Raw genomic sequence first — 15,784 nt, 5'->3', positions numbered from 1 at the left:
AATGGATTGTTCATTGTGCCACACCCCAACCCTCCAAAAAATTTCATTCAAATCCATCACAGACTTTTGGAGTAATCCTGATAACGGACAAACCAACAAACCAACAAACAAACAAACCAACGCCGGTGAAAACATAATAATCTCAGATCTTTGAACAGCTGCTAAACTTAGAGGTCTTATTGATAACATTGTTAACATTCAGCCACTAGATGTCGCATTCTCCCTCGACCGTTCCATTGAATTCACTTCACAACTAGTCGTTGTCAGGCTCTTACCGTCAGTCTCAGCCATTTATCAGTTTTTCCACGCTAACTGACGACCCAGAGATACCACATGATACCAACTTTGTTATATTATTGGCTCACAAGCCTTGTTAGAAGTGGGAACCAAACACATAGCTTCCACAGAGATAAACAAAACATTCATTTTGAACCCCGCAGTTTGAATTTTTTAAATGATTAATTTACAATCACAACATTTTTTTCAGGAAAAGCCATTCTTTTTATTCGTCACCTTTCAAAAAGAAAGGTGAAAAACAAATATTTGTCCACATAAAAAAAACTTTAAATAGTAACGTCACCGTATTTCACTGACCTCTCTGGTTGAAGTCTGCACATTGATGCAAAGACCGCTGAGCTGCACAGCTAATCGGGAAATTTGGTGGCATGAAATTGGACAAAATATAACAATAATGGATACATGCATATCTTAGTGAAAATGTGCCATTTTCCTTCTAATCTTTTGTGTCTTCAAAATCATTTCCATACTTGATTGAAATGTTTTACCGGCCATGGAAATTATCGTACAATCTTCTGAAAGCACACGATGTTCTTATCATTGATTTCAGAAGAGCCGCGGCTTCTAATAACCTTGTAGCTATACTGCAAATTACTTTGCTGCTACACTATCTTTCCCCTCTATCTCTCATTTGCATGCCTTTAAATGGAAATTAGGCTGTTATTGGAACCTGCACAATGTACACTCGCTCAGCGTTAATGCACCGAAATCTATTACTCGGATGTGTGTGTGATATGTTTATGCTAATTTGGCGTCACCTGACCGTAGACTACTATAGAAGAGGCTTGTTTGACGAAGAGGCGCTGCCTTCTGTGTTCAGTCAAGCGTGGAGGTAGTCGCAGAAAACACACACATTCATGCGTGCGCGCCGTCTCCTTTATTTTGCCTCGGCCCCTCCTGGGACTGGAAGTGATGATGATCTGCAGTAATTGAGGAAGACGTATGTTGAATGCAGTAGGAGAGAGGAGGTACTGGAGGGCGGAGGAAAGTGTAAACTGCTGATGCAGATTTTGTACCAAAACGCCTCTTGGTACCTATAATTGACAGCCACTCCGTCTCCTATGGGTTGATGGACACGGAAATCTGTAAATTGTAGCACGCTAAACCTTTTTTCAACCCTCTGCCTGCAGCAACTAAAGACAGAAAGACATTGCAGGAGTAATTATAAAAGTTGCCACTGTAGAGTTTATAAAGAAAACTCAAACTTCAGAGCGTTTCTGTGAAGTTAAGGGTAGTGACGACTACAAAATTCTACACATAAGTAACACAGCTGTAAAAGTGTATTTGCCGTTTTTCTTTTTGTGTGTGTGTGTGTGTGTGTGTGTGTGTGTGTGTGGTAGCCCACTCAGGGGAATGTGTTTTATATGCTAATTCGGTTAATGTGTATAAGCTGCTCCAGCCCATTCTCATTAGGTTTTCATTAGTCTCTTTTATGGAAATGCACAGTGACTATACTGCAGAGCATCGCCTGCACCAGCCGGGCTGCCTGAAAGTAAAGCTGAGCCGCTTCCTCACACTAAAGCCTCGTTTCCACACACAGCTCTGTGAACGTATGCAAGTCAACCGGAAGTCCGTTCTTCCCAACGGGAACCTCCGTGATCTCCGATGTGTTCGCGAAACTCCTCCTTCAGTTTGCTTCTTTTTAGTTTCAGTTCGGTATTTGCCTCCGAGTGTGTTGAAAAATTTTGACTTTTGCGGCATATTTCGGACGGACCATGTGCACTCTGTGTGTCACAGGAAGTTATCATTTTATGCACAGGAAGTTAGTTTAGTTTTAGTTCATTACTTTATTTGACAGCGACGGGGCATATTGATAACATTTCGGAAAATATGCCAGTCAGCCAGAAAGCCTGACTTTCATCTGTAGTCCCCTCCTCCCGGATACTTGCCAACCCTGAGACCTTCAAAATAGGGAAGATTTCAAAACCAGCAGGAGGTCTGAGGGTGTTCTCCCCCAGAAAAAATAAGTTTTCAGACACTTTGTTTCCTGCATTCTGGTGACTTTCAAAGAATAAAAATAACAAAATAATAAGTACGCTGCGACAGTATTTTTATGTTAAACTTTTAATTTGACCTTTAATTCTCGGGAAAAGAAGCTGAATAATTCGCCCCTCTAGTGTGAACTTGTGTGAATCTCTGGCATAAACTAATATTCATCAGTTTTTATAATTTCTTTGCCCCTTGCTTGAGTATTTCTTTCATTTAGCTCTTTCCATTTCTCTCTCAGTCTCTCACTCACTCACCGAAGGCCCTTTCAGACACGATGCGACAACGACACCACTGCACTCTGAACCCCGTTGTCTCCAGTGGCTTTGCGTTGCGCCACAACGTTTTTTTCGCTACTAAAGCCCCACTTTGGGCGCTGCACACTGTGATGTGCGCTGAACCCAGCAGCGAGCGCAGCTCAAACGTGAGCTCAAGCTGCCCTGTGTTGCGAGCATAGAGTGCTCTCTTCTGCCAGGAATCAACATTTGGTGTAGCTGTATTGTCGTCCGGTTGGAAACAGTAGGATTATACTGTACACGCTGTACAGCGCCAGTAACGGGTTAAGATAACGATGAGGAAAAAAGGTGTGAAAATGTGCCATAAATTGGGAGAAATATGGGAGAATTATGACCCCTGGAGGAAACCGGGAGAGGGCAATGAAAAACAGGAGTCTCCCGGGAAAATCGGGAGTGTCGGCAAGTATGAGTCCCCGGCTGGCAATAGTTAAAACACAGACGGAATAAAAAAACATAGAAAATACTATCAACGATAAAAGCAATGAAAAATGAAATATGCAGATACGAACAGAGCCTTCACTACTTAGACACAAGCATTTTATGCTAACTTCCTGTGGAATTAGCAAATGAATAACTGACTGATAAATGAATACAGCTCTATTTATAAATAGTTTCAAAGTGAAAAGTTCGATGTCATATTAATCTAGCATTGGGGGGTTTCTAGCTAGCTGTGTAACATAGAGTGCATGTATAGTGGTTCATATGTTTTTAAAAAAAATATTTCACAAAATACAGACAATTACCTTCTCTCCCATTTCTGCGGTGGCGTTTCTATCCATCCGTAAAGAAATGCATTTCCTTGCGCATTCCATAAACAATAAAGAATTACGGACACAAAATAAAAATAAAAAATGTGGAAATGAGGCGTAAAGCCAAAATACTTTCCGTGTCTGCGAGTACGTGAGGGTCTGACGTCCACGTACCACCAATTGTGGTTGGTGTTGTGGCTGCGCACAGACTTGCTACAAGTGGTATCGTAGCCATGTACTGCGCATGTGTGGAACGCGTCCTCCAAGCAGACAACACACAGAACACAGAACAAACACACAGAACTACTACACCTGCGTGGCGTCCGCAGCTGTCTGTGTACGCACATGTTTGGGAGTATAATCAAGGCCCGTCTGTCACTGAGCCCAAAGGCAGACGGATCGATTGGAGGAAATGGTATCAAAAAAGTTAATCTGCTGTTGAGATTTAATCTTGTTTTTTTTTAACACAAATGAATAAAGATTCTGTGAAAGTGAGATAAAGGAGAGAGTTGGGCAGCGGAAGTCTTTGTTTTTCTTGTTGCAGTTTTTACCTGAAAGTTTTCTACAACTCTTTTGATTTACTGTGATTGATCAGCCAACATGTCGACAGCAGATACCGAAAGATCATTTTGTGATACAGATCAGTAAAATAGCGTAGACCTTAACCCTTAAAGGAAATACTTCAATACATTTTTTTTTTTTTTATTTATTTTTTACTGAGAGATTTGAAGATCAATATCAATTTAATATGTGTGTGTTCAATACAGAGGTATTCATGACCTAGAGAATAAACTGGAGGCAGGAGGAAACCGCTGGCGTTGCTTGCTTTCCAACAAATTCAAACGTATTGTACATATTTAATGTGTATTTGAAATGTGTACAAATATGAAATATTGTGGTTTTAATGAGTGGATAGTTTGCACCTTGGAGCTGTTGACCAACAAACAACATTTGGGTCCAGTGACTGTACAAGCCTCTCAGAAGTTCTGTGCTTGTGGTGCTGTTGCTGATATGTCGACGATACACCTATCTCCTGATTCCATACTTTCACGATACTCGGGTGCCGATTCGATATGTATTGCGATTTTTAAGTATTGCGATTTGATATTACGATTTATTGCGATTTTTGTTACCTTTTTTTTAACACAGTTCAATCATAAACTTTTAAGGACATTTACTTTGGAAAAATATCAAAATGAATACAGTAAGAATGTTTGATTTTCAGCATGTATGTAGTCAGAGATGTCCTGAAGTCAAATATATCAGTCATTGTCAGGACGTATTTATTCTTTTTTTTTTTTTTTTCAGCAACCCAAAAATCAAAGAATATGACATTTTCTTTTAATTTATAGGGGACATGTATGTACAGTATTTTGTATATACAGTTCCTTTTGTTAACACTTTATTCTGAAAACCAGACGTAGTCGCACGTGTATTCTTCCTCAAACTTCGCCAAGTCTATCAGGAGCCCTGGCGGTGTCCTCGTTTAGGATGCAACTCCAAAACGTGGACTAAAAATAACTTTTATCACAAACTTCACCGGTCAGACTAGATAAGATGTGAAAGGATGACTCATCTTCGCACCTGCATCTTGCCCTGCAGCATTTTGCCGAATGTGTAGTAATGGTGGGAATTATTTTAAAACTTGAACTTTTAATTAAAAACACTGAGGCACCGTTGGTCTGAGTCTGATGAAACTGTGAGGGATATTACATTTGAGCGCTGTGTTCTCGTAATTAAAATATCAGCACTGACTGGCCTGAAGGATGCCTCTGTGTCATGAAGAGTTCAACTTTACAACACCGTCCTCCTCATACCGGACTGATCTTCTACACTGATACGGCCCGAAACTGCTACATCATCCGGTTTTGATTGAACTTTTAGTGACGACACATGGTATATGATCACCTGCATCATTCAGGACTGACGACACATTCACCCAGAGGTTGAAGTATTCTGACGAAAATCTAATCCTACTCAAACTTTTGCTTCAGTTCCAGCCCTCCTCACATCCCATTCTAATGGCACAGTGTGTTTCTGTGTTTTTGATGATTAACATTGCAGATGTATAAATTAGGGGGTGTGGTACATGCTGCTGGGAGGACGTGGAAGCCAGCAGGAGGGGACAGTAATCCTGGAGCATTGTTGACAATAAAAGTAAGGTGTGACTCCGCTTTCGGGCATCTCTCTCTCTCTCTCTCTCATATCCTCTTCCCTTCAAGAGAGGCAGTGTCCCGTGAAATTGGGATCTAAATTACGAGGCTGGTGTTCTCTGTGTGAGGGTTTTTAAAAACGACCCGCTCGGCTGCTAAGGACATCGACTGGACCACGACAGTCAGCAGCAGCAGACCCGACTTTGGTCCGAGACCGGTCCGCTGTCGATAAACGCAGAGAACGTTTCCCCTTATCGTCTCGCGGAGGATGAGTCGGTTATATCGGCTTCATCGCTGTCATCATTATCAGCTCGGGGCCCACGACAGAGATGGTGACGATGTTGGGAGTTAGTTATAAATCAGGGCTGTTTCCCCTGTTTGTCTGCCGCTTGCTCTCCTCTCCGTTCTCCAATAAAAGGTTGTCTTTATTTGAATAATAAGGCTCTTATCTCAGTGAATTACTATTCTGCTGGCCACTGCATCCTCTCTACATCACTCTGTCTCTTGCTCCTCCTCTCTCCTCCTCCTCTACTTTGTCTTCATCATACAACCCCCCCCAAACGTCCCCTCATTCAGTCTTTATCTTTTGTCCCGGCCCTCACCTCTCCTTGTCCCTCTTTCCCCCTCCACCGAAGAGAAAGTAGAGATATTGGCCATTTTGGTTTCTTATTTTGTTTTCACACTTATTGGTCTTCATTTAAACGATTGTGTCGCCGTAGAGCTGCTTCCATCTTGCTCGGATGGGTCCAGCGCTCCAACATAGTGGTAGTGAGCCATTTCCCAAGTTGTAATTGACATTTTTTTCAGCACTTTTATGAGTCATGCCCTGATAAAGGCCAGTCTATTGGCAAAACACTCTCCCGTGTATTATTGTTCCACTACGCGCAATGCTTTTTGACCCCTTAAAACTCCAACGGCCTGTCGGTGGGCCTGGCCGCTATTTGTGTTTTGTGTCCCGTGTTCACAACTTTCAGTGTCACTATCACTGTACAAACGTAGTCGTTTTAAGCCCAACCATGTTGTTTTTTTCCTAAACCTAAAAAAAGTGTTTTTTTTAAAGCTGCAGTAGGCAGTATATTTTTGGCATCATTGGGCAAAAATTCCATAACAACCTTTCAGCAGATTGTAATTCAAGTGTTCTGAGAGATAACTAGACTTCTGCTCCTCCTCATGGCTCTGTTTTCAGGCTTTAGAAAATCTAGCCCGTGACGAGAGACTTTGACCAATCACAGGTCATTTCAGAGAGAGAGCGTTCCTATTGGCTGTGCTCCGGTTATGTGACCGGAACTTGGCGTTCCTTCAACAGATCTCAACATGGCTGCCGGGTCACAAACTTTCTAATTTTACGGCTAAACCGTGCGCTACAAGATGATTCTGAAAACCCTTGAGGAGAGAAATAGGCATTACAGTAACATAATATTGATTCATATTTGATCAGCGCTGCCTAGTTTGACCGTTTGGTCGGAGTTCGCGAGTGATTGACAGCCGGCTCTCATAGACAGCATATGGACAGCAGACCTCAGATCAGCTCTGACTGCTTGTTTTCCTCTGGTCTGTGAAATCTTGCAGATGCCGTTAGGAGCACCGGAGGACACAGAGGAACATGATTTTTTTCAGGTTACCTGTTTCATGTACTACTGTCACGATATAGCAACCGTTTTATAAAAACAACTTTTTTTAATCATATTTGCTCCAATCTCGCCTACTTCAGCTTTAATTCACAACATTAAGCACGTGTTTACTGCGACCAAAAAGTGATGCAGATGTGTGTGACAAAGCGTCAGTATGTGACAAGTTGGGATCAGAACGCGTTGGATAAATTTGAGCTATGAAAATAAAATCCAGCTTGTAATAATTTGTTTTCCCCTTTGTGCACCTCTTTTTTCCTCTACACTGGACCTGTAAACCTGTACAAAATACAGAATAATCGACATTGTCAGGTCATGGGTAAAACTGATGATTAAGCAATAATGTGATTTATTCCAGAATGAATGTCCATATCAGAACTGCTCCAGAAATCCATATCAAGGCATGTCAGGCTTCATAGATCTACAGTGAACACGCGGACAAATTCATCATCGTGATGGGGACCAAATATCCAGATTGAAAATTGAATTCTTTTTCCTTGTGCTTTTGATTTGATCGTAAAACACAGATCTGAAAGCACTGATGGGTGTTTTTGATCCTGAAGGAGCCTAGTCAGCGTTGTCACAGCTTTGAACGGACTGAGACGGGTCATCAGTTCCAGTAAAGTGTGCATGTAGTGATTTTGCTCCACCTCCTTGTCCCAGATGGAGATATGCCCTCCCATATGTCTGAACCCGCTCCAAATATTGTGCACATAAACACCATAGTGAAGGGGACCAGCGTCGCAGCTCTCGGGCTTATCCGATTGGTCGATCTGCTGGTTGGAGGGGTAGGAGGTTGAAAAAGCCATTTGTCAGCAGTACCTGCCATTCAGGTCGAAGCCAACAAGATGTGGACAAAACTCAATTTCAGCGTTAATGGAATAATACCACGGTTAATGTGCCGTCTACTGGAGCAGAACAGGAGGTCAACTCAGGGTCAAACCTTTGGATGTTGGGTGGCAGACCACGTGGGCACATCACTCAATTCACAGTCAACAGCTAATTCAGATTTCCACCACAGTTATCTTGAATTTAAAAATTGATTGGATTGTCCAGCGGTTCGGTAGTTTTCTCCATTTATTACCTGCCATGAGCTTCCAAAGATACCAGATAACGCTGTATTAAACTTGTTCCAGAAGATACCTGGGTAATAATGTGTACTTCCTCTGTTTCCAGGGTTACTTCCTGCTGTTTGAGTCCATGTTGGACTCTATCCTGTATGCCAGAGACCTCTACCTGGCTGACGGTGGCTCAGGTAGGTCACATTGTCTATCAGATATATGACACATGCCATGTACAAACTGCACAGAAAGGGATTTTTCTTGAGGCAATGTCATTTAATTTCTCCATAATGTGGTTTGTGAATTTTAAGAGTGATGAAACACCGCCTTCCAGGCTGTCCTTGAGCCTACACATATTTGAAAATCAACTGAAGTGGTATGAGGAAGTGCGAGGGGTGTCAGGGGTTGCTCCGAAAAAAATTTGTACAGTAGGTCGGACTACCTTGGGTGAGCTCCAAAACCCACTAACGCCATCCTGAATCAAAGGCTCAGTGTGCCAAGGAAAACTAATATCACGTGAGCCAACAGCTTCGTAACCAATACTAATAAACACATATTTCACATGGCTTGCAGTAGAGCTCGACAGCGATGTTCCATAAGTGAAAATCCCAGCCAGGTCCTGAATGGAGGATTGGGATTTTTAGCCGTAACGTCGTAACTGTCAAAGGTAGAATTACCACAAAACTACGAGATTGTGAAACCTTGTTTTAAGTAAAACACGTTTCATTTGCGATCGTCATGGATAAGTACTACACTACCCACAATCCCAAGTGTAACAGCGACGTCTCTGATAGGTGGAGCTAGCTGTTGCCACGGAAATGTGTAACGCACTCGCGAACGATTAGTGAGGGTCCGTGCTGCTCCGCGGTCTGCTCCCGGGTTTCAAACCGGGCCCACATGGCGGCTCGTTTGAAAACTTTCTCGTATGTTACGAAAATACAGCAGTTCGCCGAAATGTGTGTTTCTGGAAACATTTGATACGAGAAATAAGGCATGCAGTTGCTGAATCTGTCTTCAGTTTAGATTCAAGATTCAAGAGTTTTATTTGCCATTTGCACCTAAGTACATTGGAATTCTGAGCAGTTTACACCGAGTCAGCTTTAAGAAAAGAAAAAAGGTAGAAAAGGCACAAGGTAATTACAGTACAAAATAAGTAGCACATTCAACTCAACACAATAAATAAATAAATAATTAAAATATAAAACTCCCTCAGTGTAGTCAATAAATAAACTAAACTACCCTCTGCATAGGAACGATACCCCAGAATACAAATATACAGTATATATATATATGATCCATGACCATGTTAAAAGAACTTGTAGCTCTCAAAAATATTTTTAAAAAGAAATAATTAATATATTTCAGACAATTCCACAGTGGAAGGCAGCATGTTGCACAGCATTACAGTCCATTCAGTTCAGGTGTACTGTGTGTCAGTAATGGTATGGAGGTGAGGTGAGGTGTGGGGTATTTGTGTCCCTCTTTAACGTCCTTTGCCACCAGTCTTATTGTAGCTGGGAAGAAACTGTTGTGAAAGCAGAAGTGCTCTGTGAGTGGAGATGCTCTCTGGCCTGTGGTGCCTCAAGTTGTGTCCTGATTCCCTCCACCTGAACAGAGAGTGAGCTGGGTGGTGTCTGTCCCTCAGGATGCTCTGTGCCCTCCTCCTGCAGCGCTGGGTGTATATCGTGTCCATGGAGGGGAGGTTAGAGCCAATGATTCTTTCTCCAGTTTTTATGACTCGCTGCAGTGATTTCCTCTCAGCCTGGGTAGCGTTCCCAAACCACACCGTGATGCCGCTGGTGAGAATGCTTTCCACCAGTCCTCGGTAGGCCAGGGTGAGGGGCTGACGTCTGAGTCCAGCCTTTTTCAGCAGCCTGATGAAGTGCAGCCGCCGCTGAGCTTTCTTCACTGTTTCAGTAGTGTTTTTGGCCCAGCTCAGGTTGTTAGTCAGGCGAAGGCCGAGGAACTTCAAACTGTCAGCCCGCTCCACCTCTGTGTCCTGGATGATGAGAGGCTGCAGATGGGGGGCTCTCCTCCTGAAGTCCACGATGAGTTCTTTTGTTTTTTCTATGTTGAGAACAAGGTCGTTGTCTTCTCCATAGCTGACCTGTCCCCTGTATGCAGACTCGTCCCCACCTTGGATGAGGCCGAGGATGGTTGTGTCATCTGCATACTTAATAATGATGTTGTTCTTCTCAGTGGAAACATTGTCATGGGTGTATAGTGCAAACAGTTTTGGGCTGAGGCAGCAGCCCTGAGGGGTTCCCGTGCTGACTGTGAGCTCAGCAGAGATCTTATCTCCCATCCTCACCACCTGTGGTCTGTCAATCAGAAAGTCCAAAATCCAGTTGCAGGTGGCTGTTGGGACCCCGAGGTTAGCTGACTTCACAGTCAGCTTCATTGGCCGGATTGTATTAAAGGCGGAGCTGTAATCCAAAAAAAGTATGCGTGCATATATCCTGTTACTGTCCAAGTGTTGGAGTGTGGAGTGAAGTGCCAGTGCCACTGCGTCATCCACTGACCTGTTTGAGCGGTAAGCAAACTGTAGGGGGTCCAGTGAGTCATGAATCACTACGTTAATTGATTGAAGAACCAGCTTCTCCAGGCACTTCATGGCCACTGAGGTGAGTGCCACTGGCCTGAAGTCGTTCAGTGTATGTGTATCTGGTTTCTTCGGGACCGGTATGATGACAGATGACTTGAAACACCTAGGGACTGTTTCCTGTGTGAGAGAGGTGTTGAAGATGTCTGTGTACAGTTGGCAGTGTACACCCCTGCCAACTGTTCAGCACAGGCCCTCGAGACTCTCGGTGACACTCCATCAGGTCCAGCTGCCTTGCGTGGAATCACCTGCTTCAGAACCCTCAGAACCTGTGTGTGTGTCACCTGTAATGCAGTCTCATCAGAGTTATGGGGGGCTTTTGAGGGGGTGTCTCCATTCAGTCTGTCAAATCTAGCGTAGAAGCTGTTGAGGTTGTCTGGAAGGGTGGTGTCCCGAGCTTCTGTCCTCGTCGTGCTTCTCCTGTAGTTAGTGACAGATTGGATTCCCTACCACATACTATGTGTGTTGTTATCCAGGTAACAGCTCTCAAGTTTCTGGGAGTACGCTCTCTTTGCAGCTTTTATGGACTTTTATAGCTCGTATCGGGCAATTTTATACTCCACAGTGTCCCCTGACTTAAAAGCTGCACACCGTTTACTGATCTTCAGACGAACATCTGCATTAACCCAGGGCTTTTGATTGGGAAAGACACGAATAGTCAGGGAGGGAACACACATGGAAGTGCACCAGTCAACATAGCTGCTAACAGTCTCTCTGTACTCATGGATGTTGTCTGTCGCCTCTTTAAAGATGTTCATGTCTGTGGCCTCCAAGCAGCCTTGTAGCTCTGCCAGCGCACTGTCATTCCACCTTCTGACAGTCCTCACAGGTGACAGGGTTAGCTCTTAGCTTTGTGATGTAAATGGGTTGTAGCAGGATAGCCACGTGGTCAGATTTACCAAAATGAGGCTTGGGGACAGCAATGTAGGCCTTCTTTATGTTGCTGTAGAAACGGTCCAGTGTTTTGTCACCTCGGGTGGAGAAGTTCACAAACTGATGGAGTTTTCTTCAGTTCACAGTGATTGAGATCCCCAACAACAACAAGAGCAGCATTTGGATATGTATTCTCATGTCCACTAATCATGTCATGGAGCTCACTGAGTGCATTGCCCTCATTGGCTGAGGGGGTGGCGTAAACAACACTGAGGATGATACACTGCAGTTCTCTTGGTAAATAAAACGGCCTGCACCTTAGTGTAATGTATGCCACATCTGCGGAGCAGGAATGAGATATTATCTCCGTGTCAGTGCACCAAGACTGCTTGACGAGAATCGTCGTTCCCCCCCCCCGCGGGTTTTTCCGCAGTCCGCTGCCTTGCGTTCGAATGTTGAACAGTCCTGAATGTACCGCTGTTTGGTTAGTCGACACAGGAGATCGTCCATATTGTTTACCAAAGACTGTGCGTTGGCAAAGAGTATGATCGGTAGCGTTAGCCTTCCTCTGCTAACCAGGTGCCGGAGTCTCCGCTGGATGCCTCCCCGCCTACCGCGTTTCCGGTGCGTCCTCTGGTTGCCTGGGGAACCCCCTGCTGCATCCTGGCTAGTTGTAGCTCCGCCTTGACGAAGTAGCTCCGGGAAGCAATCAAGCTCACGAAGGTTGAAATCACCTCTGTCACTGAGCTCACCAAGCTGCAACAGGGCTGCCCTGTTATACTTTACACAAGAAAGTACTAACAAAAGTAGGAAAAGAAAATTGACTCGGAGAATACCGCAGTGTCGCACAAGCATGAGCACCATCTTGGTTGTAGATCGAAAAACGGTTAGTTTAAACGATTTCCAGAGGCAGTGAGTCACCATTCGCAGTGCTTTATGGGATGAGTAGCTCCATCTTTCTTAAAATAACTACGTGCACAGTCTTATACATTTTCCTTTTTTTTCCGTTTTACTTTGATCAAATGTTTTATGGTCACGATTCATCTCCTAGTTGGTTGGCTTATAGTTCTTCATATAAGGATTTTCTGAAACGTCAATGGATTTAATGAATGGGAAATTCAATCGACTCCTGTAACCGGAGCCGTTTAAAAAGTGTGCCGTCGCTGTTGACCTCTATAGCTATAGATTCAAATTGAAAATGTACTGTACTGTCTCTGCCAAAGGACTAAACTAAGGTTTACCACAGCATCTCCATCATTTAATTATCAGCTGATAGCGATTCAACGTCAGACCTGCTGCCTCATGTACCTCCTGCACTCCATGTAAGTGAATTTCCCCGTCCTTGCCATTATGTAACAAGCAGCAGGCTGGCACTACCAAATGGAGCACAAACCTGGAAAATCTTTGGTATGATAACAACATTTTTGGCTTTCCAGCAGCAGTTCCCAAAGTAGGAAAGGTGTCTAACCCTAGTATTAAAACCCCCCAAATGGCATTTAGAGTTTTTCTCTGCACCTCTTGCAACAATTATACTATCGATACAATTCTCCACATACTGTGCATGAACTCCAAAGAATATTTTTTTGTGTTTTATTACTCAGTGAAATCTGTTAGTTTGGGGATGGTGTAGTGCAGTGTGATACTTCAGGTCAGATTTACTCTAAATTTCATCTGTCAGCAGGGAGAAACCGCTCATGCTCACCACCCCCTGTGGTGATTACAAGTAGCACGTGAGAGAGATTGGAGTGGTTTTCTTGTATTTCCCACTGGGTGTGTCAAATTGTACGAGCGTCAATACCAACAGCAAACATTGCATTACTACTCCATAATCAAATGCACATAAGAAAAGCCAGGAACTTATGAGGGAGAATGGACATATTTCTTTTCTTTTATACAACTTGAACATGGAAAGGAGGATTCAGCCTTCCACTCAGAGGTGGAGTAACAAACAGCTGAGGGGGGGGAGGCTCAGCAGCTCACTTCAACCCGACACACACAGCTGTTTTAAAGACAACATGTCTTTAGTCAAGAGGGGGAAACTTGCACCAAAGAACGTACAGTATATTGCTAAGAAGTGAAAGTCTGTTCCATTGCAACGTCAGCGCCCAGCAGCATAGCTACGCTTCTGCCATTTTGGACATAAAGCGACTACCCGACGCCAGAAAAACGTCCGCCAACTAAGTGCCGTACAAAAGTAAAACAAAATTATTTCTATTCTACTGTTATAACTTTAATGTCTCTACCGAAATGTCCCGCGTTGAACAATACAAATCTTATAAATATTACAATACATTATAATATAACGTTTTTCATGTCAAGGATCCAAAATTGAGTCCGATAGACCACAGACCGTGGATGTATGAGAGGTTGTGTCCTGTGCTTTTTGCCCTGCGTGTTAGTAAATAGCCTACAACTCCATTAAATACTGTTGACGTCATGCTACTAGCACTACTAGCTACTGGCCGATAGCAGGTTGTTTGGGAACAGAGACGTTAATACATCCACTACGGTACAGGCTTACAGCATACAGCCCATGGGAGTATTAGAAGATGATACAAGTATAATACTATATGATTTTAATAATAATTTAAATGAGGGCTATTTAAATGTTCATACTCTGAAGTTGATCCACTTAAAAAAAAAAAAATACTCTAATTTACAGACGACTCTTTATACATTCATGGCAATGGAGTCATTGGCGTTTTCAGTCCAAAATGGCGGCATCCGCAGCGTCATCAAAAAAGCACCGGAGTTTTGCCTCTTTGTTTCTATACTCTTTGCTTGCACACAGTAATTGAATTTGGGTTTTTTTGCTTCACTAACAGCTTGGCTTAAATTAATACTACACTCCCAAAATGACCATTTGTATATCAATTACTCACCCCGTTCTACCTTGAATTTCTGAGGAAAACTTTGTATGTAACTTTGCATCTTTGCTAAAACCTTCCTATGTAAAACACTTCTGCATAAACAGTCTCCATGCAAGTCCAAAGTGTTTTATATATATAGTAAGGTTTTAGTGAAGATGCATGCGTTTGGGGAGCAGTGAGCATACGACTGGATAAATGAGACTTGAATTTTACTGCACGAGTTATGTGACAGATTGTAAATGAATGTTTTGACATAGTTTTGTTATAGTTATTAAACGTGGGCCCCCATGTACTTCAGTTCATCACGTCTTATCCCCGTTTTTTTATACTCCTAGGAGGCGTGGTGATATCGTTTTGATCAAATATGCTGCTTGGAATTTTATTGTGAACCTGTTTGACAATGAAAATGACATTTTGGGTTGTACAATAACAATATTTTCAAAGACAAAACCAAAGACAGAAGCGAAATATATAAGATGGATGTTTTTTAAATGGGATTTTAGAATTGGAGTCAAACTAATAGGACCCTATATAGACAATAGTTTGACACATGTGCAAAGACTATGTTCTTTAGGGATTTGTGTGTGTGTGCTTGTGTGCCTCAGTCTCCCAGGTCATCCCATCCCTGTCACTGACCAGATTTAATGGCTTGTGCCAAATGTGACCCAACTAAGGCACGGTTCCACCACACTGCCTTTAGTGGCTCCTTGGGACACAAGGGAGAGGTCACACTCACACGCATAGATTGACAGCCCGAGTGACCCCACCTATAGAGACGGATCTGTTAGCGAGGCGGATTGGACAGGCGAAGGTGTGACCAGAGTGAGGCAGAAAGTGACAGGTCAGAGGACAGCGTATGGCTCGTCATGAGCCTTTAACCCTGACACTCCCAGAACGGTGTCTCTCTCTCTCTCTCTCTCTCTCTCTCTCTCTCTCTCTCTCTCTCTCTCTCTCTCTCTCTCTCTCTTCTCTCTCTCTCTCTCTCTCTCTCTCTCTCTCTCTCTCTCTCTCTCTCTCTGGATCTACTGCCACTCAAAACCAGGAGAAATGTCTGCTGGCACCGGCGACTTCAGCCAATGGAGCTGCTTATAGCCTAAAAGAATTCCCAGTTCTTCCCAGCTTAGATGATAAGCTCCTCCAGGACGGCTCGTTTTTGCTTATGTTATGTTAAACCATGTCTAAAAAGGTTATTGAACTTTAGTCAGCCATTTTTCATATGCATTATTTTCAGTTAACCTACACGCCTCTGAGGTAGCAGACTCATTGTAT

General features: G+C 43.2%; 2 protein-coding genes across 3 annotated transcripts in view; one reads left to right on the top strand and one right to left on the bottom strand.

Moving 5' to 3' along the window:
• The window catches only part of ubap1lb (ubiquitin associated protein 1-like b), a 424,774-nt gene that overhangs the window by 222,862 nt on the left and 186,128 nt on the right, over positions 1–15,784 (bottom strand). The window lies entirely within an intron of this gene.
• The window catches only part of prmt3 (protein arginine methyltransferase 3), an 81,241-nt gene that overhangs the window by 28,652 nt on the left and 36,805 nt on the right, over positions 1–15,784 (top strand). Inside the window, exon 11 of the mRNA XM_074623054.1 lies at positions 8,286–8,364. Within this exon, the coding sequence (XP_074479155.1) occupies positions 8,286–8,364 (79 nt within the window). The remainder of the gene's footprint in view (positions 1–8,285; positions 8,365–15,784) is intronic.

This window comes from Sebastes fasciatus, chromosome 2 (genome assembly GCF_043250625.1).
Source record: "Sebastes fasciatus isolate fSebFas1 chromosome 2, fSebFas1.pri, whole genome shotgun sequence".
Taxonomy (NCBI): domain Eukaryota; kingdom Metazoa; phylum Chordata; class Actinopteri; order Perciformes; family Sebastidae; genus Sebastes; species Sebastes fasciatus.
This window is presented reverse-complemented; position numbering and strand designations above follow the sequence as displayed.